The 23,524-nt window shown below is 40.8% G+C and overlaps 1 protein-coding gene across 1 annotated transcript; it reads right to left on the minus strand.

Annotated features, from left to right (window-relative positions):
• Positions 1-1,924: 1,924 nt before the first annotated feature.
• Positions 1,925-22,010, minus strand: MYG1 (MYG1 exonuclease). The gene is made up of 7 exons (XM_060762840.2): positions 21,714-22,010; positions 13,570-13,682; positions 11,125-11,284; positions 9,016-9,165; positions 7,485-7,607; positions 5,285-5,466; positions 1,925-2,202 (listed from the first exon to the last, which is right to left on the minus strand). The coding sequence occupies exons 1-7, from the start codon at positions 21,993-21,995 to the stop codon at positions 2,028-2,030; spliced, it is 1,185 nt and encodes a 394-aa protein (XP_060618823.2). The 5' UTR covers positions 21,996-22,010; the 3' UTR covers positions 1,925-2,027.
• Between the last annotated feature and the right edge of the window lie 1,514 nt (positions 22,011-23,524).

The raw sequence follows: 23,524 nt of genomic DNA on the forward strand, positions 1-23,524 counted from the left end.
TGTTTCCAAACTCCAATAACAGGTGAGGTATGTTCCTCACCTACAGACAAGACCCTCTCTGTGGTAACATCTGGACTTGGCCACTCTTAAAGAGAGAGGTATGGCTACACTCTGATACATTTCTTTGCTCACTAGCTTGAAATTAATTACATTGGATCCAATCTCTCTCCTCTGGAGATGGAAGGTCTCCCATTTTTGGATATCATCTCCCCTTTTTGTCAAGGGTGGGGGGGGGGGGGGTCCCGCATCCTGTATTCCCGCATCTTGTCTTCCAGCATCTTCAGCACATTCTTCAACCCTTGCCTGATGTGGAGAAGCAGCCATGAGAAGTTTGATTTCACCGTCCAACATATCATTACCCATGGGCTACATGATTTCATTGTGTTGATGGCACCATCATTGATGTACTATGCAATGTTGCTGTTGTGTGCAAAGGTTCTGCAGTGTTACTGTAAATTCTCTCTCCATGTAAACCCAGGCTGAATGTCTCTTACCCAAATGCTTGGAACATAATGTAATGTCTTGGAGATGGCACTCAAGTGTAAACATGGAATTCATTTATGGTTCATATATAACTTATACACATACCCAATAGTAATTGTATACACATTTTGGGGTATGGAACACATATTCTGTACACGGAAGTATCAGAAAGCAAAGGTGCAACGATGTGGGAGATTTCAGTATCTGGAATATTTTGGAATTCCAGACAAGGAATTCAACTTGCACTTATGTTATCCTAAGATGTTGGATTGTGCCAGAATGTGTTGACTGAGGCTATCTCCCCTGGCTGTTACCTCCTCCATTTTAGAAAATATCTTGGTTCAAGAACACACCATTTAGCTCAAGCCGGCATTGGCTGGAATCTTGTTGGTGATGTGCTTGTCTGGAACATAGGGCTATGGACACGTCTTTAAAAGTTCATTGTGCCAGTAGATCCCTTACACAAGAGTCCCTCCCTTCCCCCTGCAAGCCTGCTTCAATGGGCTTGCCTTTCAGTTTACCATTTTGATAACCTTTCTCTGAATACGTTCCAAATTCTCAATATCCTTCTTGAATTGTGTCCAGAAATGGACAAAGGATTTTAGGTTAGCCTGACTAAACCAGAATAGATTGAGATTATGATTGTCTTTGATCTTGATACTATACTACTATCAGTGCAGCCTAGAATCGCACTGACTTTTTAATGTGTTGCATCACACTGTTGACTCATGTTCAGCTTGTAGTCTACTAAGACTCCTAGATCCTTTTCACATACTCCTTCATTACACTAGAGCAGTAGTTCTCAACTTGGGGTCCCCAGATGTTGTTGGCCTACAACTCCCAGAAATCCCAGCCAGTTGACCAGCTGTTAGGATTTCTGGGAGTTTAAGGCCAAAACATCTGGGGACCCACAGGTTGGGAACCACTGCTATAGAGAATGAATCCACTTTAAATTTGGTTTCTGCCTCCTGCAGAATTCTGGGGTTTGTAGTTTAGGGAGGAGCCTTTAACAGCCTCACTAAACTGCAAACCCCAAAATTCTGCAGGAGGCAGAAACTGAATTTAAGGTGGATTCATTCTCTGGTGTGATGAGGTCCATAAACTCTTTTAAAGTCACATATCACCCACCCTATATCTCTGCATTTCATTCAGCTGCATAGTACCTTCAATGTCTAGTCATTGTGTTAGTTTTGACCCAGGTCTCTGTTCTGTTAAGATAATTTTGAATCCTGATCCTGTTGTCTGTGGTGTTAGTTAGGCATCTCCTCTTATGGTGATTTTTGTTGTTGAATGCCTCAAAATAATTTATGGCCAATGGAAACCCAAAGGTGCCCTAATCACTATCTCACGGTGTAATTGTGACTTTGAGAGTTTGCTATTAACTCTTAAAAGAGTATAAATACTCTTATTGTTATGTCACACAAATCGCACACAAACAATATTTGTTTTTTTGTTTGTTTTTTAATATAAAAATCAACCAAAATTTTATAGCACTCCAAAAAACAAATGACTGCCACAAGTCCAACTGGGTGATGCATTGCTCTTCAGCTAGTTTCCATCTGCTGAGCCAGGGTCTTTCGTGCCATTTCCAGCGCACCCTCCTTTGTGCGGTTCCCTCCGATGAAGCCACTGGAGTGCACAAAGACACAGCCAGGGATCCCACTGACCTCAGAGAGTTGCTCGTCACGTAAGCCTCGCCATTCCTCCAAAAGTGACAGCCTGTGCAGTAGTGGAAGAAGAGAACCAGGAGAAACTGAATTTATATTTCATTATTTTTTCCTTGCATGACTTGCAAGTGGTTTCTGACCTATGATGACCCTAAAGCAAATCTAGCATGGGGTTTACTTGGCAAGATTTGTTCAGAGAGTGTTTACTTTTGCTGTTCTCTGAGGCTGAGATACTGTCACTTGCCTAAGCTAACCCAATGGGTATCCATGGCTAAGCAGAGATGGAAAGCTTTGTCTCCAGTGTTGTGGTCCAGTACTCAAACCACAAAACCATTTTGGCACTCCAAACTGTTTGTAAAACTATTGCTGTTTGCTTTCCAATCTTTGTAATGTACATTCTACTTGTATTTTTAATTTTGGGTCACTTGGTGGAAGAAAGGTGAGGGTATAAATTGAATGAGTGAATGAATAAGGCTGTAGCATGGTCTGTGAGACTGATTCAGCCTTTTTCCTTGAGGGTTGTGCTTGCTGAGAAAAACTGAGGATGGATCTACACTGCCCTATATCCCAGGATCTGATCCCAGATTATCTGCTTATTCCAGATTATCTGGTGGTGTAGACTCATATAACCCAGTTCAAAGCAGATAATCTGGGATCAGATCCTGGGATATAGGGCAGCCTGGGCTGTTGCTAGGGCACTAAATTGCTCTTACACAATTGGGATTGCACAACTGTGGGTATCTGCATTTATAAGCCATTGTTGAATATAAATGCCAGTTCTTCATTTTCTTTTAAATATAAGGTTTATGTTCTGCTCTGCAGCTCTTAAAAAGCAGCAAGGGCATCTTATAAACACTGCAGACACTGAAGAGTAACAGAGCATCTGTATTCCAACTTTATCTGTTCAATTGTCTAGCCAAGTAGTGTGTACATTGAACAGATATGGTTCTCCTGGGTCTTCAATATTTCTACCAAGAGATACCAGGGATTGGCTTTGGGGACTTCTGAATGAAAAGCTGATGCTCGACCACAGAGCTATGGTCCTTGCTCAATATGCCTTATAAAAATATAAAACAACAATCAGTTTTCAAACAGTATTAAAACCCAGCTTGATCCCTCAGATGCCATCAGATCTGTAGTGGTGAAAATTAATAAAGAGTGGAATTCTGTAAGGGCAGTACACTACCATCTCTCTTATCCATAGAGTTAAAATCCTGTTTCATTTACCATACGTCAAAAAAATATTTTCCCTTGAAAGTGTTTGCGGGCCTCCAATGTTTCTGGCCCAAATTAAAGCAAATATAGGGTTTGCTATTATTCAGGGGGATAATAACACATCCTTTGCTGATATGTGGTTTGTACTGTATGCACTTCATTGTCCTTTCTATGCGCTTATGTCATGTTTAGGTGCTGTGGGTCATTCCACAATGCTTAAAGTCCCACTACCTACTTACTGTGGAGTACTTGAAGTGCTTGACAAAAAGAAGGATCAGAGAAGCATCTGGCTATATCCCTGTGGCATAATGCACAATGATGACAACAAGCACTAACATCAGAGGTTGTCCTGTTGGTATCTGAGAACTTATGTGATCATCTTGTGTCCACCTAGAGCAGTCATTCTCAACCTTTGGCCCTACAGTTGTTTTGGACCAACTCCCAGAAATCCAAGCCATTTTACTGGCTGTTAGGAGTTGTGAGAGCTGATGTCCAATACACGCAGAGGACCAATGGTTGGGAGCCACTGTCCCAGGGAGAGGTAACCAGACACTTCCTGGCTCTGTCTACAAAGCACAAAATGGGCATATGGGGCATTTTCAGGGCTTTACAGCAAGTCAGGGCTCCATGTAGCATAAAACCACATGTGAATATTTACACTAGAGGTCCTCAAACTTTTTAAACAGAGGGCCAGGGCACAATCCCTCAAACTGGAGGGCTGGATTATAATTTGAAAAAAAAACCAAAACCCAACATGAATGAATTCCTATGCACACTGCACATATCTTATTTGTAATGCAAAAAACAAAAACAAAACAAAAACAAAACAAAAACACACACACATTAAAACAATACAATTATTAAAATGAAGAACAATTTTAACAAATATAAACTTATTAGTATTTTAATGGGAAGCGTGGACCTGCTTTTGGCTGATGAGATAGGATTGTGTTGTTGTTGTGTGCTTTCAAGTCATTTTAGACTTAGGTTGACCCTGAGCGAAAGCCAGATAAATGTTTGAGGACTTCTGATTTACACTATGCTGAAAGGATGTTGGACTAAGTCCAGAGAGTCTTTTGATGCCACAAAGGTTAAAGTTTACTGCAGCATAAGTCTTTGTAGAAAAAGATGCCTCCAAGGACAAGTGGGCTTCTTCAAAACAAGGAGGTTCTTAGCCTTTGTGGATGTGCTTTGTAGTATCTTCCATCTCCCCTTGCCCTGTTTCCTCCAACTTCTCTGCACTTCAAATCATAGAATCATAGAATCAAAGAGTTGGAAGAGACCTCATGGGCCATCCAGTCCAACCCCCTGCCAAGAAGCAGGAATATTGCATTCAAATCATCCCTGACAGATGGCCATCCAGGCTCTGTTTAAAAGCTTCCAAAGAAGGAGCCTCCACCACACTCCGGGGCAGTGAGTTCGACTGCTGAACGGCTCTCACAGTCAGGAAGTTCTTCCTCATGTTCAGATGGAATCTCCTTTCTTGTAGTTTGACGCCATTGTTCCAGGTCCTAGTCTCCAAGGAAGCAGAAAACAAGCTTGCTCCCTCCTCCTTGTGACGTCCTCTCACATATTTATACATGGCTATCATATCTCCTCTCAGCCTTCTCTTCTTCCGGCTAAACATGCCCAGCTCCTTAAGCCGCTCCTCTTAGGGCTTGTTCTCCAGACCCTTGATCATTTTAGTCACCCTCCTTTGGACACATTCCAGCTTGTCAATATCTCTCTTGAATTGTGGTGCCCAGAATTGGACACAATATTCCAGGTGTGGTCTAATGCACCTCATAGCCCTTTAAAATAAAACCAGAATCTTCCCTGGTTTTTCAGTGAGCATAAGATGAAGATCTGGGTCATTACCAGAGCATTCCCCTACCCTCATGAATGAAGCAATGGTGAGGACACTTGGGATCCTTGCTTACCGGTTTTTGAAAGTGTGCAAGCCTGCAGGAACACACTGCACTCGCCACTGGCCACCCTGGTCTGTGTACAAGATGAATTTCAGAGGCTTCTTCAGGTCCATCTCTTGCTCCAGGGTGAACAGGTGCTCCTTCCATGGGCAGCCACCTTGGGCCAGCACCAGAATCTCACCACTGGGGTCGACCTGCCAATTGAAAAGGTGCATGTCACTCAAGGCCACACAATGTCAATGGTTCATATGCCAGGATAGGCTACAAGTAGAACAGCTTTCTATTCACATTTGAAAAATGGCATTTTCTATCAATCTAAACTCTGGACACACAGAAGACTGGGCAACTTGGAAGCCGCTGAACAGACTGCGCTCTGGCACCATGAGATGCAGAGCCAATCTTAAGAAATGGGGCTACAAAGTGGAGTCCACGACATGAATGTGGAAAACAGCAGAACACAGAACACTTATTACAATGCAGCCTGAGCCCTGCCACATGCACAATGGAGGACCTTCTCACAGCAACACTAGAGGCCCCTCAAGTGGCCAGCTTCTGGTCAAAGAAAATTTAATATAATGTCAAGTTTTAACTTTTTGGCTTTTAAAATACATTATAACTGTATTCTCAATTTGCTTCTGACACAATATATACATAAACAAACAAACACACTCTGGAAAGTCTAATGACACCATCCACTGCATTTGGCCTTTGCCTCTTTCTTTTACCTTCCAAGTATTCATGATTGTATTGGAGCGAAACATGGAAATGTGTACATTAACCGAGAAGCTAAAAGTAGGTCTCCATAAGAGTGGTAAGAAAAATAACATGGCTTCTGGGACATGCTGTGCGTCATTTCACTCCTTATTGTCCTAGCTATGCACAGACAAGCAAATTAGTTCACATCATTCATAACATCAAGATTTATACTATTATCTTTGTGGGAGTTGCTTCTTTATAAGAGGTCAGTGGAGACTCACAACAAGGTGTTTGAAGGATGTGAAAAAGCCTGATGGCATCTGTACTGGACTATTATATTGCTTTGAGAAGATTTTAATTGTCATGATTCCATCCTATGAAATTCTGGAATTTGTAGTTCTACAAGGCATTTAGAATTCTCTGCCATGTTAATCTAATCTATTGTACCAATTTTATATGTGCTGCCAAAGCAGGCAATTTATCAAAGCCTATCATTTAATAGCAGCAAGGATGCAAACTATCTTGAAAACCTGACAATCTCCAAGAAGTATAATTTTTTAAAAAGTTTGATTTATTGTTACATGTGTACCTTTTGTGTGTGTGTGTGCATATATATATATATATATATATATATATATATATATATATATATGATAGTATGTTTGCTTTTTGAATAAAAATCAATAAAAATATTATGCCTTTTGATGCACGTGATGGTCACTTCAAGAAAATTTCTTACAAAAAGTCTTATTCATCCATGGGGTGATAGAAAAACACATTACTTATCCTGAGATAAAGATATAAAATTATTTTTTTATAATTTTATAGAGAGAAGTAAATAAGACATAGAAATTTCCTGGAAGATCTTCTGATTGGTGCTTAATGTATTTATTAGCAGATGCTAATACACATTTAACACAGACAGTTGTAAAGTTTCTTCTCTCTGCTGCCCAGATTTATCAAAATATCATTTAGAGCCATAAATATTATCTTGTTTTTACATCTTTTTAAATACAGTATGTTTATTACATTTCAAGATTTTTTTAAAAAACTACTGAAAAGCCACTTGCTCTGTTTTCTATTCTATACTTTTTGTATTGTGTATTATATGATGAAGTCTAATGTTTTGATGGTACAAGAAATACAATGACAGACAGAATTCTCTGCCAGAGGGCTCTTGTGCCTACAAAGGGGGATCAAAGAACTTTAATAGTGTAATGTGGACAAACCCCAGGGCTTTCATGGCTTTCAGATTTGTTGGGAGTAGTTATCATCCAGGGCTGATGCAAGTTGCAGCCTACCAACATGGACTATTTATACCGTACACCTGACCTGCAACTCTCCAGGTGTTTGGGACTCCAACTCCCAGAAGTCCTGGCTAGCTTGTCTATTGGCCAGGGATTCTGGGAGCTGAAGTCAAAATACCTGGAGGGTTGCAGGTCGTATAGGCCTGCCTTAAATCTTGCCCAGTCTTTTAAAACCATGTGGGAAAGATGCCAGAGGAAGTCACGAGTACCTCAAAGCGCTGCTGGATGGCCTCCTCCACAAGGCTGCGCGCAGGAATCCAGGCATGGTAAAAGTAATCCAAGCGGTCCAAGAACTCCTTGCCCACCAGCTCCATGGCCTTCTGGAAACCTGCCTGAAGAAGACAACACAGAACTGGAGAAGAAACCCTTCAGCCAGGTTCATTCATTCCACTGAGTCATACAATATGTCCTTCCCTGGAAGCATCTGAAACCCCTTCTATACTGCCATATAAAATCCAGATTATCTGATTTGAACTGGATTATATGGCAGTGTAGTCTCATCAGCAGATAATGGGTGTTATTATCTTTGATAATCTGAATTATATAGTAGCGCAGAAGAGGCCTGAGATTTTGAGTGATTCAAATAGGGCAAGTTGCAGAACACTCTCCTGAAAAAGAATTCTTCGTGTCTTCACTATTAGACGTTTTGATACCAGACAAGACTGGCTTTTCTCCGAGGCCTTAAAAGGGTTTTTTAAAGCTTTAAAGGCTACTTCTATTACAAAAGAACCACTTATTATATGAATTCCCTTCATGCAGTTTCATTTAGAACGATTATATGGTCGACTTGCAGTAAAAGTTGACCAAAGAACTGTGCTGGAGGTCCTGAGTAAACAATTCACTAAGTCCTCCTGCACAATTTATGCTATGCTTTGAGAAGAAATCCAAGACATTCATTTCTGGAAAGAAAAAAAAAAGGTTCCAAATTACACTATGTTACAAAATTTGATTTTTTTCCCCCTCTTCCTGGTTTGAAAGTGTTATTGCCTGATTAATTGTGCAGTGCTTACTTTCACAGTAGTTCTTATATTCCAGAAACTTTCTTTTTGTGACTGCCACAAACTATGCTGAATTGGTTGAGGTATTCATTGAAAAACTATAGCAAAATGTGCTGCAGGATGTCTTTGTTTGACGATGGAACTGGACAATGCTTGATAATAAGGGACGCTAATGATGTTATTATTATTGTTGTTTTATACTGTTTTAATGTTTTAACTTGTTTTATGATATTATGTGTACTGTTTTGTTGGAAACCGCCTTGAGTCACCGATTGGCTGAGAAAGGCGGTATAAAAATACAGAAAATAAATTTGTTTATGCAGTTTAATAAATTTTTTACAGGTTTTTATGATAGAACCAATTAAGAAATGACATTTATAGATAAGCTGCTCCAAGTCCCTTTGGGAGATGGGGCGGGATATAAATAAAGCATTTATTCATAACCCAGGAACAAAAATTGTGTCATATAGTGTTATATGCACAAATTGTGTTACACAAAGAACGATCCCTCGCACAATATGCAGGCCTACTGTATGCTGTGCTCCGCCCTGAGTCCCCTTTGGGGTGAGAAGGGCGGAATATAAATGTTTTAAATAAAATAAAATAAATAAATTTGATTAATTTTGTACGTCATCTTCTTTGTATTCTGTAAGAAGTTCTGGACACAGTGATGAAGGTCACCACATATATTTTAAAACACAGAAATACCATTAAAACCTCTCCCAAGCTTTCATATCTCTACCTCTGTGTCTTGATCTTTGTCATTCCAGCGTGGGTTTAGATATCCCACTCTGGCACTCAGGTTCGTGGTCATGGCATAGCGGGGCTCTCCATCCCACTGGGAGATGCCATTGTCGATTGCATCAATCTCCTCCACAAAGTTCTCATATACCTAAGAGGAAGGGGAGAAAAGAGGAAAAGGTCAGGGAACCACCATCTCATTACACCATGGCCCTTAAGGTCAGTGAGAGCTTGCTCCTCCCCAGCCTTCCTTTTATTCTGCAAGCTGATTAAATGTCTGGAAGCCAAGCCCTATGAGGAGCAGCTTGGAGAAGAGAAGGTTCAACCATGTTTAAATATTTGAAGGCATGTCACATTGAGGGTGGGGCAAACTTGTTCTCTCCTAGTCTGCTCTGGAGACTAGGACACGAAGCACTGAATTAAAACTGCTCGGAAAGACACCCCACTTGAACATTAGGAAGAACCCCTTGACAACAAGAGTGCTTTGAGAGTGGAATATGCTGCTGGCTCAGAGTGTGGCGCAGTCTCCTTCTCTGGAGGTTTTCAAAGAGATGCTGGATGGCTGTTGTTTGAGAGTGTATATTCAGGCATGCCAGGGGGGTTGGACTAGATGGCCCTTGGCATTTCTTCCAACTCTATGATTCTATGTAATTACTTGTCGAGACCAGTTCAAAATATATGTCTACTTGAGATGAAGCAGCAAAAACCATTTCAGAGTCAAGGTGTAGACGACCCAGCTCTAGCCAAATTCCACAGGCATTCTAATCAAATTCCACAAGAACCACAGAATCACATAATAATAGAGTCGGAAGAGACCACATGGGCCATCTAATCCAACTCCCTGCCATGCAGTAAAAACACAATCAAAGTACCCCTGACGGATGGCCATCCAGCTTCTGTTTACTCAATTTACTCAAAGTAATCCATTGTGAGTACATCTAACATGGTGGGCTATAACAGCATTAAAATTTTCTTTAGAAAGCACTAAAATACAGTATGACTATCACATCCATGGATTTAGTAATGGTTTCATTTACCCATGCTTCAAAAAATACATCTCCAAACTGCTTGTGAACCGATCTAGATCCTCCAGTGTGATTTTATGATATGCTTTCAGCTCTACTTTTTTAAAAATGTAGAGTTTTCTATTATCTGCCTACTTCACAAAATCTTTCCCCATCCTGCCTCCCAAAATTCCACAAATTCTCTGCCCTGACATAGTGAAATTGCAAATAACATTTTTTGTTCCTAGGTTATAAATGTCATTTCCCAATTGGTTCTATCATAAAAACATGGAAAAGGTTTCTTCAACCGCAAAAACCTGTGTTTTTGCGAGATGGCCTGCAGAACATTTTGCTCTAGTTTTTCAATGAATATCTCATAGAGTCTTGGCCAATACAAAATTGTTTGTGGCAGACACAAAAATGAAGTTTCTGGAGTATAACAACTACTTTCAAAGTAAGCACCGCACAATTAAACAGGAAACAACACTTTCAAACCAGGAACAGATTTTTTCAAATTTTGTTACATACTGTAATTTGCTGCTTTTTCCTGACACCCCAAATTTGTCGCCTCACTCAACCTAATAAAGGTTTCATATCTGGAATTCAAAAAACATCAGCATGGATAGCTGAGATTGCGATGCCTTTGCTTTCTGATGGTCTAGGGTACACAAATTTTCTTTAATGCCCAAAATGGCTAAAAATGTTACAAAATGACCATATTTCTTTGATTGTAAGACATGCCCTAATTCCAGTACCACCGCCACCACCAAAAATAAATAAGATACAGCTGCGATTCTAAGATGCACCCCATTTTTAGAGATGTTTACATAGAGAACAATATATGTCTTAGTACTGAAGAAACACAGCACCTTCATACTTTGGCTCTCAGACATGGGTTCCATCTCCAATATGTCTCATTGTGTATGTATATGAAAATATTCAAAAATCTGAAATAATCTAAAATCCAAAACACTCCTTGTCCCAAGTATTTTCGATAAGCAAAACCCAACTTGTAATAGGTTTGGCCCTGAGACTGAAAGCAATGACCCAAAGGTGAGTTTGTTCCATTCTCAAGGAAGCGGCCTTTCTGGCTCCTCTTACCATACCTTGTCATACAACACGTGCAAGACGGGATCCTGCTCCTTGAGGCCCAGCCGGTTGGCCAGGATCTGGGAGCCAAAGTGGCAGTAGACCAGCCCTGCGCTGCTCAGCTTGGTTTGCCATGGTTTATCTGGTTTCAAGCTGTGCATTGACTCTCCAAACGACCTGAAGGGACAAGGACAGATCAGAGGAAGTCAGTTACAAAGAAAGACACCCACTTCCCCTCTACTACGGATGATAAACCCTCTAGCACAGAAGTAAACATTATAAGAGATATGAACACAACATGCTTATGTTATTGTCTATGTGATTTATTTTTATTGCATGTATTGTTATTGTTATTGCTTGTATTGTTGTACTGCGGGCTCGACCTCATGTAAGCCGCACTGAGTCCCTTGGGGAGATGGTAGCGGGGTATAAATAAAGTATTATTATTATTATTATTATTATTATTATTATATTTATTTATTTATTTTTCTCCCACTTTTCCCCGAGTTGGGACTCAAAGCAGCAAACAGCATATAAAAGCAAAAAAGTGACATACAATATTTTGAACAACACCGTAGTACATACATTGTAATAACAACATACACACACTGTAGTAACAAAATGTATGTGGGTACAACATACCCACATACATACCAATGTAGTTGACCGATACCTCATCAAAACCTTTTATTTATATTTTAAAATATATATGACTTGTAAGTAATAATATCCATTTTCAAGATTTTTGTCAATTGTCCTTACAGTTGTGGAGCATGCTGCAACTTAAACACTACCATGTCCCAACACACAGCTTAGAAAGCTTTGGTCTGGGAAAAAACCACCAAAGAAGGCTCTCTCCCATGCCCTCAAGAGTGTCTGCAATAATAACACCATGTAACAAAATTTGAAGGAAAAAAATCTCTTCCTGGTTGAAAGTGTTATTTTCTGTTTCATTGTGCAGTACTTACTTCAAAGTAGTTATTATACTCCAGAAACTTTGTTTTTGTGGCTGCCACAATTATGTTGAATCAGTTAAGACTCTTTATGAGATATTCATTGAAAAACTACAGCAAAAGGTGTTGCAAGATGTCCCGCAAAAACAAAGTTTTTGCAGTTTAATAAACTTTTCCCGTGTTTTTATGAGAGAGACAATTAGGAAATTACATCTATAACTCAGGAGCAAAAATCATGTTACATCTATATAAATAAAAAATGTAATGTTCGTTTGTGGGATTAACATGACTAAAAAACCACTTGATGAATTGCCGCCAGATTTGGCCACAAGACATCTACTAACCCAACAAGCAACCATCACTCTTTTTTTTTTTTGGTCATTTGTAGTTGCTGGGATTTATAGTTCATTTATAGTAGCATTCTAAACTCTACCAACAATGGAATTGAACCAAACGTGGCACATAAGACTCCCATGACCAACAGAAAACACCAGAAAGGTTTGGTGGGCATTGACCTTGAGTTTGGGAGTTGTAGTTCACCTTCATCCAGAGAGCACTGTGGACTCAAACAATGATGGATCTGAACCAAACTTAGCACTAATATTCCATATGCCCAAATATGAACACAGATGGAGTTTCAGGGAGACAGACCTTGACATTTGAGAGTTGTAGTTACTGGGATTTATAATTCATCAAAGAGAATGCTGAACTCCACCAACGACAGAATTGGGGCAAACTTCCCACACAGAACTCCCATACTTAAGGCCAACCAGTTCAAGTCCCTTCACCAGGGCAAGAAAACCTAATTAAAGCCCTCCTGACAAAGAGCCATCCAGCCATAGATATAGATAGATATATATGGTTCACACGCAGATATAGTATCATAGATTTGAAAGGGACCCCTAAAGAAGGACAATTATATTTGGCATGTTCCAGAGTAGTCAAACCAGACACTCTCCACATCAACACTGACAAAGAAACAACAAGAAATACTGTTTACTCACAAGCATAAGGAAATTACATATATTAGAAATCGACACTTCCTCATTACTTTATTTTCCAGATCACCAGACTGGGCCACAGCAATGTATGGCAGGGGGCCGGCTAGTAGTGTAATAAGATTCAAAGTGCTCTCCTGAGGATTTGAAAACTCAGGCAATATGGAGAGATAACCATGTTTCTGACAATCTGAGCCCAAGCTGTATAGGGTTTGATAAGTCATAACCAGCACTCTGGATAGAATAAAAAGCCACACGGGAGTCAAGATGCAGGTGGAGCTGTGGTTGCTGCCTCTTTTCCTGCTACACTGGCAGCCTTTCAGAGGTCCTTAGATTCCAGCTTCCATGAGCTCCAACCAGCCAAGTCAATGTAGTTTACCAATATCTGGAGAGCCACATGATCCCCCACCCTCCCCAACTAGCTTTTTCTTCTGTTTCCATGGGGCCAACCAAACCCTCCAATCAGAAGCCCTCCAGCAGAATGTGCAGCTACTGGGACCTCCAATGGTACCTCTGGTGATGGTCATAGCGATGCCTCTGGGGGTCATACTCCCCTCCAACGTCCACCACCACATCGCAACCCGATAGCAACTGGGGGTCCCGCGTCCGGACAATCTCCGCATCCTGGGGGAACAGAGGAGTAACAACATTGAGAAGGAATGGAACAGAAGAAGCCAAGTGGCAAACGTCACCCTTTTCAGGACTTTTTCATCTGCCACCTGCAATTTTTTGTGTGTCAAAAATGACTTGAGAAACTGCAAGTTGTTCCTGGTGTGAGATAATTGGCCGTCTGCAAAGACATTGCCCAAGGAACCACCAAATGATTGATGTTTTTTTTTTTTATATAATTTTTATTGAGCTTTTTTATTGGTGACAATATATCAGTAAGGTGTTGATCGTTGACATATTGGAGTTTGCATTAAAAAGAGTCAGGGGTTTGGGTTTGGGGGGGGGAGGGAATGGGGGGGGTCGGGGTCCCTCACTAAGGGTTGGGTAGGGAGGGGGGGAGTGGGTCAAAAGGTGTGGGATGTAGCCTAGCTAATCCGGGTTGGGATGGGGTGGTTTACATAGTGAGGGAAAGTGGGACGTGGGGTGTGTTAGTAAATTTATAAAGTAAGATTTCCCCATTGTCCATTGATAGCCCCCCTGGGTTAGTTTGTGTTTATGTGTTTTTTCTCTTCGGATCTTCACTCTTCTTTGTCGTCATCTCGGCTTGTCTATCTTGTCTCATCTTCTAAGTACTGTCTGATTGGAGACCAGTCTGTTGTATTACTTCTTGTTCTCTGTTTAGCTGTTAGGTGTTGTGTTAGAATGTCCATGTTCATAATGTCCATTAGTTTCAGTCTCCATTCATCAATCTTCGGAATTTCCTCACTTTTCCATTTACTTGCCACTACAAGTCTTGCGGCGGTCGCCATATGGAAAAAGAGTTTGTCTTTATTCATGTCGATTTTAAAGTCAAAAATTCCTAATAGGTAGTACTCTGCTTTTTTCTCGATTTTTAATTCTAGTATCTTTGTTGTTATTTCATGAATTTCCTGCCAGAACTTTTTCACTTTCCTGCAGAACCACCACAGATGGATAAAGGTTCCTTCTTTGTCTTTACATTTCCAACATTTGTTGGTTACTTTTTTATAGTATTTTGCCAATTTACTTGGGGTGAGATACCATTGGTATAGCATCTTCATCCAATTTTCTCGTAGGCTGTATGAATTAGTCCATTTTATCTTTGTCTTCCAAGCATATTCCCAATTGGGTATTGCAATTGCGTGGCCGAGGTTGTCCGTCCATTTCATGATGTAGCTGTTTATTCTATTGCCTTCTGTTTTCCAATTCAGGAGGATTTTGTATAATTTTGTTATTCCTTTCTTTTCGGTTGCCATGATTCTGTCCCATTGTCTATCATTGCTTTCGAATCCGTCCTTTTTATCTCTGTTGAATGCTTCATTAAGCTGCCTGTATTGGAACCATGAAATTTCACCAAATGTTTCTTTGATTTCTTCTAACGGTTTTAATTTGAGTCCTTCTCTGTCTTTCTTTAAGATGTCTTTGTATTTGGGCCATTTTTCCCACCCTAATTCTCTTCTTTGGGAGGCCTCCAACGGGGATATCCATAAGGGAGTCTTTTGGTAGAAATTTTTCTTATACTTTTCCCAAATTTTCATTATTGATGACCTAACGAAGTGGTTACCAAAGTTCTTTTCGATCTTCTTCTTGTCATACCACAGGTATGCGTGCCAACCACTCCGAAGGTCGTGCCCTTCTAGCGCCAACATTTTAGGTTTGTCTATATTTGCCCATTCTCTAATCCAATTTAATCCACATGCGTCGTGATATGTTTGGAGGTCTGGAAGACCTAGTCCACCTCTCTCTTTTTCGTCGATTAAACTTGTAAATTTTATTCGTGGTTTCTTGCCTCTCCATACAAATTTTGAAATTTCTTTATTCCAATTCTTAATTACCTGGATGGTTCTAATTATTGGTATTGTTTGAAATAGAAAAAGAATTTTTGGCAGTATTGTCATTTTAATGGCCGAGATTCTTCCTAGGAGGGATAGATTAAGGTGTTTCCAATTTTCTAGTTCTTTGCTAATTTCTCTCCATTTTGCTTCATAGTTATTTTTCAATAAGTGGGAGTTCTTAGCTGTTAGGGTTATGCCGAGGTATTTTATTTTGTCTGTTACTTGAATCCCGCTTTTTTCTTCCAATGATCTTTGCCGCTTTTTTGTTATGTTTTTTGTCAGCCATTTGGTTTTGTTTTTGTTTATGATAAAGCCAGCCACCGCACCGAATTCTTCAATCTTGTTTAGCCACAAACCGAAATTTTCTAGCGGGTCTTCAATCATACATAATACATCGTCCGCAAATGCTCTTAGCTTGTATGTGTGTCTCCGTATTTTGATTCCTTTGAGTCTGTTGTCCTTTCTGATATTGTTGAGGAGAATCTCCAGTGACATGATGAAGAGCAGCGGCGACAACGGGCACCCCTGTCTGGTTCCTTTTTGAATATTGATACTCTGCGTTGTACCTCCATTTACGGATATTTTAGCTTCCTGGGCGCTGTAGATCGATTCTATGGAGTTGATAAAGTGATGTCCCATGTCCAGTTCTTTAATTAATGTGAGGAAGAAATCCCAGTTAATTTGGTCAAAGGCCTTTTCGGCGTCTAGTGAGAGCAGTGCACATTCTTTGTCTACGTTCTTCTCATAATATTCTATTACATTCACGACTGTTCGGATGTTATCTTTTATTTGACGCTGTGGAAGAAAGCCAGCTTGTTCTTCTTCAATCCACTCTTTCAGGAATTGTTTCAATCTTTCAGCTATTATAGTTGCGTAGATCTTATAGTCTACGTTTAATAAAGATATGGGGCGGTAGTTTTTTACATCTGTTCTATCGGTTCCTTCTTTATATATCATTATTATTTTTGCCTGTTTCCATGTGTTTGGGATTTTTTTGGTTTCTAGGGTGTCGTTCATTAATTTCTTCAATTTAGGTGTCAGTTCTTTTTCGTAGGTCTTGTAGTAGGCTGCCGAGAAGCCGTCTGGTCCTGGTGTTTTTGACGGGTCTAATTTCTTGATTGCATTGTGAATTTCTTGGTCGGTTATTTCTTTGTTTAGATTTCCTCTGTGCTCTTCTGAAATCTTTTCTAATTTTTGTTCACATAAATAGCGAGTTATTTCCTCTACCTTAGGTTCACCTCGTGTATATAGTGTTCCATAATAATCGTTGAACTGGTTTATTATATCCTGATCTCTCGTAAATTCTCTGTTGTTTGTAATTATCTTCGTGATACATTGCTTCTGTTTCGCTTTTCCGATCTTCCTTGCCAGCCATGTTCCGACCTTATTTGCGTTATAAAAGTGTGATTGTTTTACAAATTTTAATTTTTTCGCCATCTGTTCTGTTTCTAATTCTATTCTCCTTTTCTGGAGCATTTCAATTTCTAGGGTTATGTTAGTGTTTGTTGGGTCATGTTTCAGCTTAAGTTCCGCCTCATCTAGTTTTGTTGTTATCTTGTTCATTTGCTCATTTCTCTTCTTGTTTCTTCTGGCCGCTTGTTGTATGCAGATGCCTCTTATGACTGCTTTTCCTGCATCCCATGTCGTCTGTATGTCGACCTCCTCTGTTTCATTTAGTTCAAAATATTCTGTGATATGGGATCCTATGTGCTGCTGGATTTCTTGATCTTGCAACAAGTAATCATCTAATCTCCAGTTGCCTTGTCTTTTCTTTTGATTGTAGATGAACTCAATTGGGCTGTGGTCTGAGTCTTTTCTTGTTAAAATCTCGATTCTGTCTATTTTGGTAATTAGGGAATGTGTTGCCCACACCATGTCGATCCGTGACCAACTTCTATGACGTCCCGAGAAGTAGGTATAGTCCTGATCCTTTGGGTGGTGGTTCCTCCATGCATCTTGCAGATTCAGTTCTTTTAATAGGTTGGTAACTGCCTTGGGTAGAAGATTTGCTTTAGTTGTTTCTTGTTGGCCAGGTTCGGATTTTCTATCTTGTTTGTTATTTATTATGCCGTTATAGTCTCCCATTATTATGAGGTGGTCATATTCTTCTTCCTGTATTAACTTTCGTAATTTCAGGGCAAATTTGGATTTTGGGCCGTTTGGTGCGTATATATTGCACACTAGTGTTTTCTGCTTGTCGAATGTTGTTGTGACTCCAATTATCCGTCCTTCATCATCCTTGAAGGCTTGTGTTGGGTTGAGATCTTCCTTTACGTATAAAATTACTCCTCTTTTCTTTTCTTTGGCTAGTGAAAAAAATTCTTTGCCTAATTTTTTGTTCATGATGTGTGCTGAGTGTTTTTGTGCGATGTGTACTTCTTGGAGGGCCACTATGTCGAACTTGCCTTGTTTGATCTTGTTGAAAACTCGTCTTCTTTTGTTCGGGGAGTTTAAACCATTGATATTTTGGTTATAACACTTGACTGTTCTTTCCATGATCTTCATTTATTTCTGGAATTTTCTCTAGACTCAATACTGGGAGTGTGGGGGTCTCATCTATTTTTTCCGGGGATTCTGTGCGGCTCCTTTTTGTTTGTAGACCCATTCCGACTTGATATTCTTCTCCTTCTTTGTTCGTTTTTAACATTCTTAAAAAGTCCTTTGCTTTCTCCTCCGAGGTTATCCAAGTTCTCTCGTTTCTGTAGGTTGCCATCAGGCCCTCTCCTCTCTCCCATCTGAATCTGATCTTCTGTCGTTTGAGTTCTTCGGTCAGTTCCTTGTACTTTCTTCTTCTTTGGATTGTTGATTGGGTGTGTTCTTTTAGAATGATGACCTTTTTGTTCTTATAGTATGGTGGGTTCTTGAAGCTTTGTTTAAGAATTTCATCTCTAATGTGTTTTCTTCCAAATTGTACGATCACATCTCTTTCTACTTTGTATTTTTTGGCGTAACCCGTCGTTATTCGATATGTCCTATCAATGTTTGTCTCTGCATCTTCTTCTGCGATTTCCAGTAGTTCTGCTGTCATTGTTACGATGATTTTTCTTAGGTCTTCTTGTGTCTCTTCTTGTATATTCCGGAATCTTAGGAAATATTCTAATTCTTTCTGTTCAGCTTGGTCTAGTTTTGCTTCAATCTTCTCCTCTCTTATTTCTATGTCTTCTAGCTTGCGGTTGATTTTTTCTTGTGTTTCTTCCAGTTTAGCTACATCTAATTGATTTTTTCTCATTTCCTGTCTCATGGCATCCATTTCTTTTTTCATTTCTCCCAGTTCGTTTGTGATTTCTTTTCTCATTTTTACCATTTCCTCGGTCAAATCGTTCTTAAGTCTCATTCTTTGATCTTCTGCAACCTTTTGATAGGCATCTTGTTTCTCTTGATTTGCTTCTTGTTGCTCCAGTATCTTCTGTATTTCCTTTAATATCTCTTTTCCTGTTGGGTTGCCGGATACTGATCCTCTTCTTTGTTCTGTTGGTTCAGTCTTTTCTATTTTATCAGTTTTGTCAGTTTTTTCGATTTTATCTGTCTTGATCTTGGGTGTTGTCATTTTTAGCCAGTTCTTCAAAGCTCCTCTTATATATATTTTGGCCTCCGTTTTGGTAAGTTTGAACCTATTTTCGTAGGCTTATCTGGGAGCAGTATATCTGAGGTTGCAGTTGTTCTGTATTTTTTTTTTGTATTTATTTTCCTGTTTGTGGTTTTTTTTATTTTATTTTATTTTATTATTATTATTTTTTATTTTTTATAATATTCGGTTATTATTGTTTTGTTATTATTATTGTTATATATGTGTGTATATAAGTATATGTATTGTTTTGAAGTTTGGAATATATGACAGTGTATCTTGAATCTGCTGTGTCTGTTGGTGTCTGCTAATTCCTTCCTTGTTCCTGGATTCTTGCTCTTCTCTCGTTTTTCTATACTTTACTAGCTCTATCTTAGGTTCCTTGTTCTTTGTTCTTTATTAGTCTCGCGATTCCTGCCTCTCTAGGTTTTCCTGTCTTTCGTTTTACCATCCTGTGGGAGGCTTCTCTCAGGTCCCTGCATGGGGAACTGGAGCTAGACAGACAGGAGCTTACCCCGCTCTCCGGATTCAAAATGCCAACCTGTCGGTCGATTAGTCCTGCCAGCAGGAGGGTTTAACCCATTGTGCCACCGGCGGCTCCTTGGCCATCTCCAAAAGACTATGGAACGACCTGCCAGAAGAGATTCAACAGCTAAATCAGCTGTTGGGATATAAGATACAGCTGAAGACCCATCTCTTCTGGCAGGCCTATCCAGTCAATTTTAAATGGGGAATTTTAACTTGCATGTTATTGGTATTGGTGTTAGTCTTTGTTGTGTGCACTTTAATATGTGTATTTTATAGAACTATATTTTAATATGGGCATTTTATTGAATGTATTCTATTATAATATACTAACCGTCCCCTGCCATGTGTTGCTGTAGCCCAGTCTGTGTATATGTGTTTTGTGTGTCCATTTGTGTATATGTGTGTTTGCATATATATGTGTGTGTGGTTTTGTGCATGCGTTGTAATGTAATTTTTGTTTTTTGATTTTTAAAGTCTCTTTTGCTGTGTTTTCCAGTGTTTTTTTGTGAGTGATGGTAACTCATTGGCCTGATAGGTGTATTGTGTCCAAATTTGGTGTCAATTCATCCAGTGGTTTTTGAGTTATTTTAATCCCACAAACAAACATTACATTTTTATTTATTTAGATATGTGTATATGTGTGTGTTTGTGTATGCATTGTAATGTAATTTTTGTTTTTTGGCTTTTTAAGTCTCTTCTGCTGTGTCTTTCACTGTTTTTATGAGTGATAGTCACTCGTTGGCCTGATGGATATATTGTGTCCAATTTTGGTGCCAATTCACCCAGTGGTTTTTGAGTTATGTTACTCCCACAAACGAACATTACATTTTTAGTTATATAAATTCTGTGTTATGATCAAATGATGTGAATGAATAATTTTTGTATCACTACTATTATTGTTGTTATTATTGTCACGTTGTCCATTCATCCTGTGGTCTCTGGTCATTCTGCCTTCCCTCCCACAATCAGGTATCGCTGTAATGGTCTATCATACATATTTGAGCATTATCGGATGTGCATCACAAGCCTGTATGATGAGCCATTTTGTCCTATCTGCAGGTTTACACCTATTTGGTATATCAGCGTCATCATCCTTATTCTGGAGCCCCCGGTGGCGCAGTGGGTTAAACCCCTGTGCTGGCAGGACTTAAGACTGACAGGTCGCAGGTTCAAATCCGGGGAGAGGTGGATGAGCTCCCTCTGTCAGCTCCAGCTCCTCATGCGGGGACATGAGAGAAGCCTCCCACAAGGATGATAAAAACATCAAATCATCCAGGTGTCCCCTGGGCAACATTCTTGCAGACGGCCAATTCTCTCACACCAGAAGCGACTTGCAGTTTCTCAAGTCGCTCCTGACACGACAAAAAAAAATCCTTATTCTGTGTCTGGTGGACATAGAGACTTCTGGACCAACATCAATGCTGCAAAACTGCTTTTCATAGTAGCTGTCAGACAGAATAAGAGCATGATGGCCAAGATCTTACATCCCAAAGGGGGAATGTGTATTTCCACCAGTTGTAACTGTATCCAGGCCCCAGAAGCCATGAGATCCTATTAGTGTCATAGAACGAAGGCTTTCGTTTCCCAATTGCCAAGTTTGCTCCTGCAGAATTCTGGGAAATGTAGTTTAGGGAAGCCAAGGACCTCTCTGGCTGAGAATTCCAAAGCCTTCTCCCTGGACTACATTTCCCAGAATTCTGCAGGAGCAAACTGGCCAATTGGGAAATGAAAGCCTGTGTTCTATGACACTAATGCGAACTCCTTGTGTCCTTCGCTTTCTGGCAATTCAAAGTGCACAAACTTTGATTCACGCACAAATCGATTAAGAATATTGTGAATGTATGAAATTACATACAAGCTACATGACATAAGTGAATCAATGGATTTCACATTTAGAATTAGGTCTTCCCCCCATTATGTGTGTGTGTATAGAGTGAGTAATTCTGGCCTACGATTCCCATTGCCCCTTGCGCGCATTTCTTCCTTAGGAAGCACAGCCAGCTGGCCCCGAGGAATCATGGGGGCTGTAGTCCCACCGCTCTTCTCCACTCTACGGCGACAGGGGCCGGCTGTTTGCAAAGCGGGGAAGAGGCTGCGTACCTGGTAAGCGGGCAGGAGCCGGAGGAGGAAGCAGGCGAGGGCCTCGTCGCAGTGGAAGGTGCCGCTGTGGGTCCCGATGCGGGCCGGGTGCGGGCGCTTCGGGCCCGGCATGGAGAGGCAGAAGCGGCGTGGAGCTCCGACCAGAAATCTGAGCATGCGCATAGCGAGGGAGGCCAAAGCCACGCCCCGCGGAAGGTCCAGAACCCCTGTGACGTCAGAAGCAGCCAAGAGGGCAAAGAGAACAAAAAAAGAGGCAGCGGTGGCGCAGAGAGTTAGAGCCATGCGGTCATTCCTGGCCTGCAAGGTGGCAAGTTCGCAAGTTCGAATCCCGCTGGGGACCACCTTTAAATTTGTTATTCTAAAATACACATTTAGAGAGCTATATATACCGCCCAGCGTTATAGAACGGAGACAATCGGAGTTGCTCCTGCAGAATTCTGTGAAATGTAGTTCAGGACGGAGACCTTGGCATGCACAGCTAGAGAGGTGCTTGGCTTCTTTAAACTACATTTCCCAGAATCTGCGGGAGCACGTCAGGCGCTAGACCCAGCAGGGGGCTGAGGTTCGCGCTGACGTCATGCTGAGCCTACCTAAGCCACCTGGGCACGTTCCTATTAGAGCTAACGCTAGCAGATGTCATGGTCCTCAAACACTCTCGGCTTCATTCGGAAAAAGCTGCACTCGCAGAGCTCAGGCGGTGTTGTATTTTGGTGTCGATATTGACTTTGGTGGAGCGGTGGCTGCCAAGGTAGCGGAAATGGTCAACATTTTCTAATGTTACACCATTAAGCTGTATCAGTGGCATTGGAGAGGGATTGGCTGAAGACTGCTGGAAAGCTATTAATAAAACTATTGTCCTCGCAACCCTGCTATACGCTTGCGAGATGTGGACTGTCTACAGACGTCACATGCAACTCCTGGAACAATTCCATCAGCACTGCCTCCAGAAAATCCTGCAAATCTCCTGAGAAAACAAGCGGACAAATGTCAGCGTGCTGGAAGAAGCAAAGACCACCAGCGCTGAAGCGATCGTCCTCTACTCCGAACTCAAGAACAGAAAACTGAATGTTGGTGGGCAGGAAAAGAAATTCAAAGATGGGCTCAAAGCCAACCTTAAAAACTCTGGCATAGACACTGAGAACTGGGAAGCCCTGGCCCTTGAGTGCTGTTTTCAGCTGTGACCAGCAGTGCTGCAGAGTTTGAAGAGGCACGAATGGAGGGCGAAAGAGAGAAACGTGCCAAGAGGAAGGCGCATCAAGCCAACCCCAACCAGGACCACCTTCCACCTGGAAACGGATGCCCTCACTGCGGGAGAAGATGCAGATCAAGAATAAGGCTCCACAGTCACCTATGGACCCACCAGTACATTGCTCTTGGAAGACTACCCTACTCAGACAACGAGGGATCGCCTAAGAAAAGAAAGGCTAATGCTAGCACGTGATTACGCAGATGCATAGGCAAGCCTATGTAGAGAGCTGGAAGAAGAAACAGTAATAGTTTGATAGTGTTATACTGTTTCCGCTTTGCTCCTTCGAGAGCTCTGTTTGCGCAACGCAGAACAGAACACATGACCGAGACAGAGACTGAGGTACTGTAAGCCAGGCTGAACATAGATATTATAGAAGGAATGTAAGAGTTCTTTAATGGTAAAACCCTAACCCTAACCCTTACCCTGAGCCTCCCCTCCTTTCTATCCTTCCACCAAATGCAACTATGAAGTATATTCGTATGGCCAGCTGCGACCATACCTCGTGAAGTCTGACTTGTCCATGGTGGTCCACGCCTTAATTACCTCTAGACTGGATTACTGT

The sequence above is a fragment of the Anolis sagrei genome, chromosome 2, assembly GCF_037176765.1.
Source record: "Anolis sagrei isolate rAnoSag1 chromosome 2, rAnoSag1.mat, whole genome shotgun sequence".
NCBI classification, from domain to species: Eukaryota; Metazoa; Chordata; class Lepidosauria; order Squamata; family Dactyloidae; genus Anolis; species Anolis sagrei.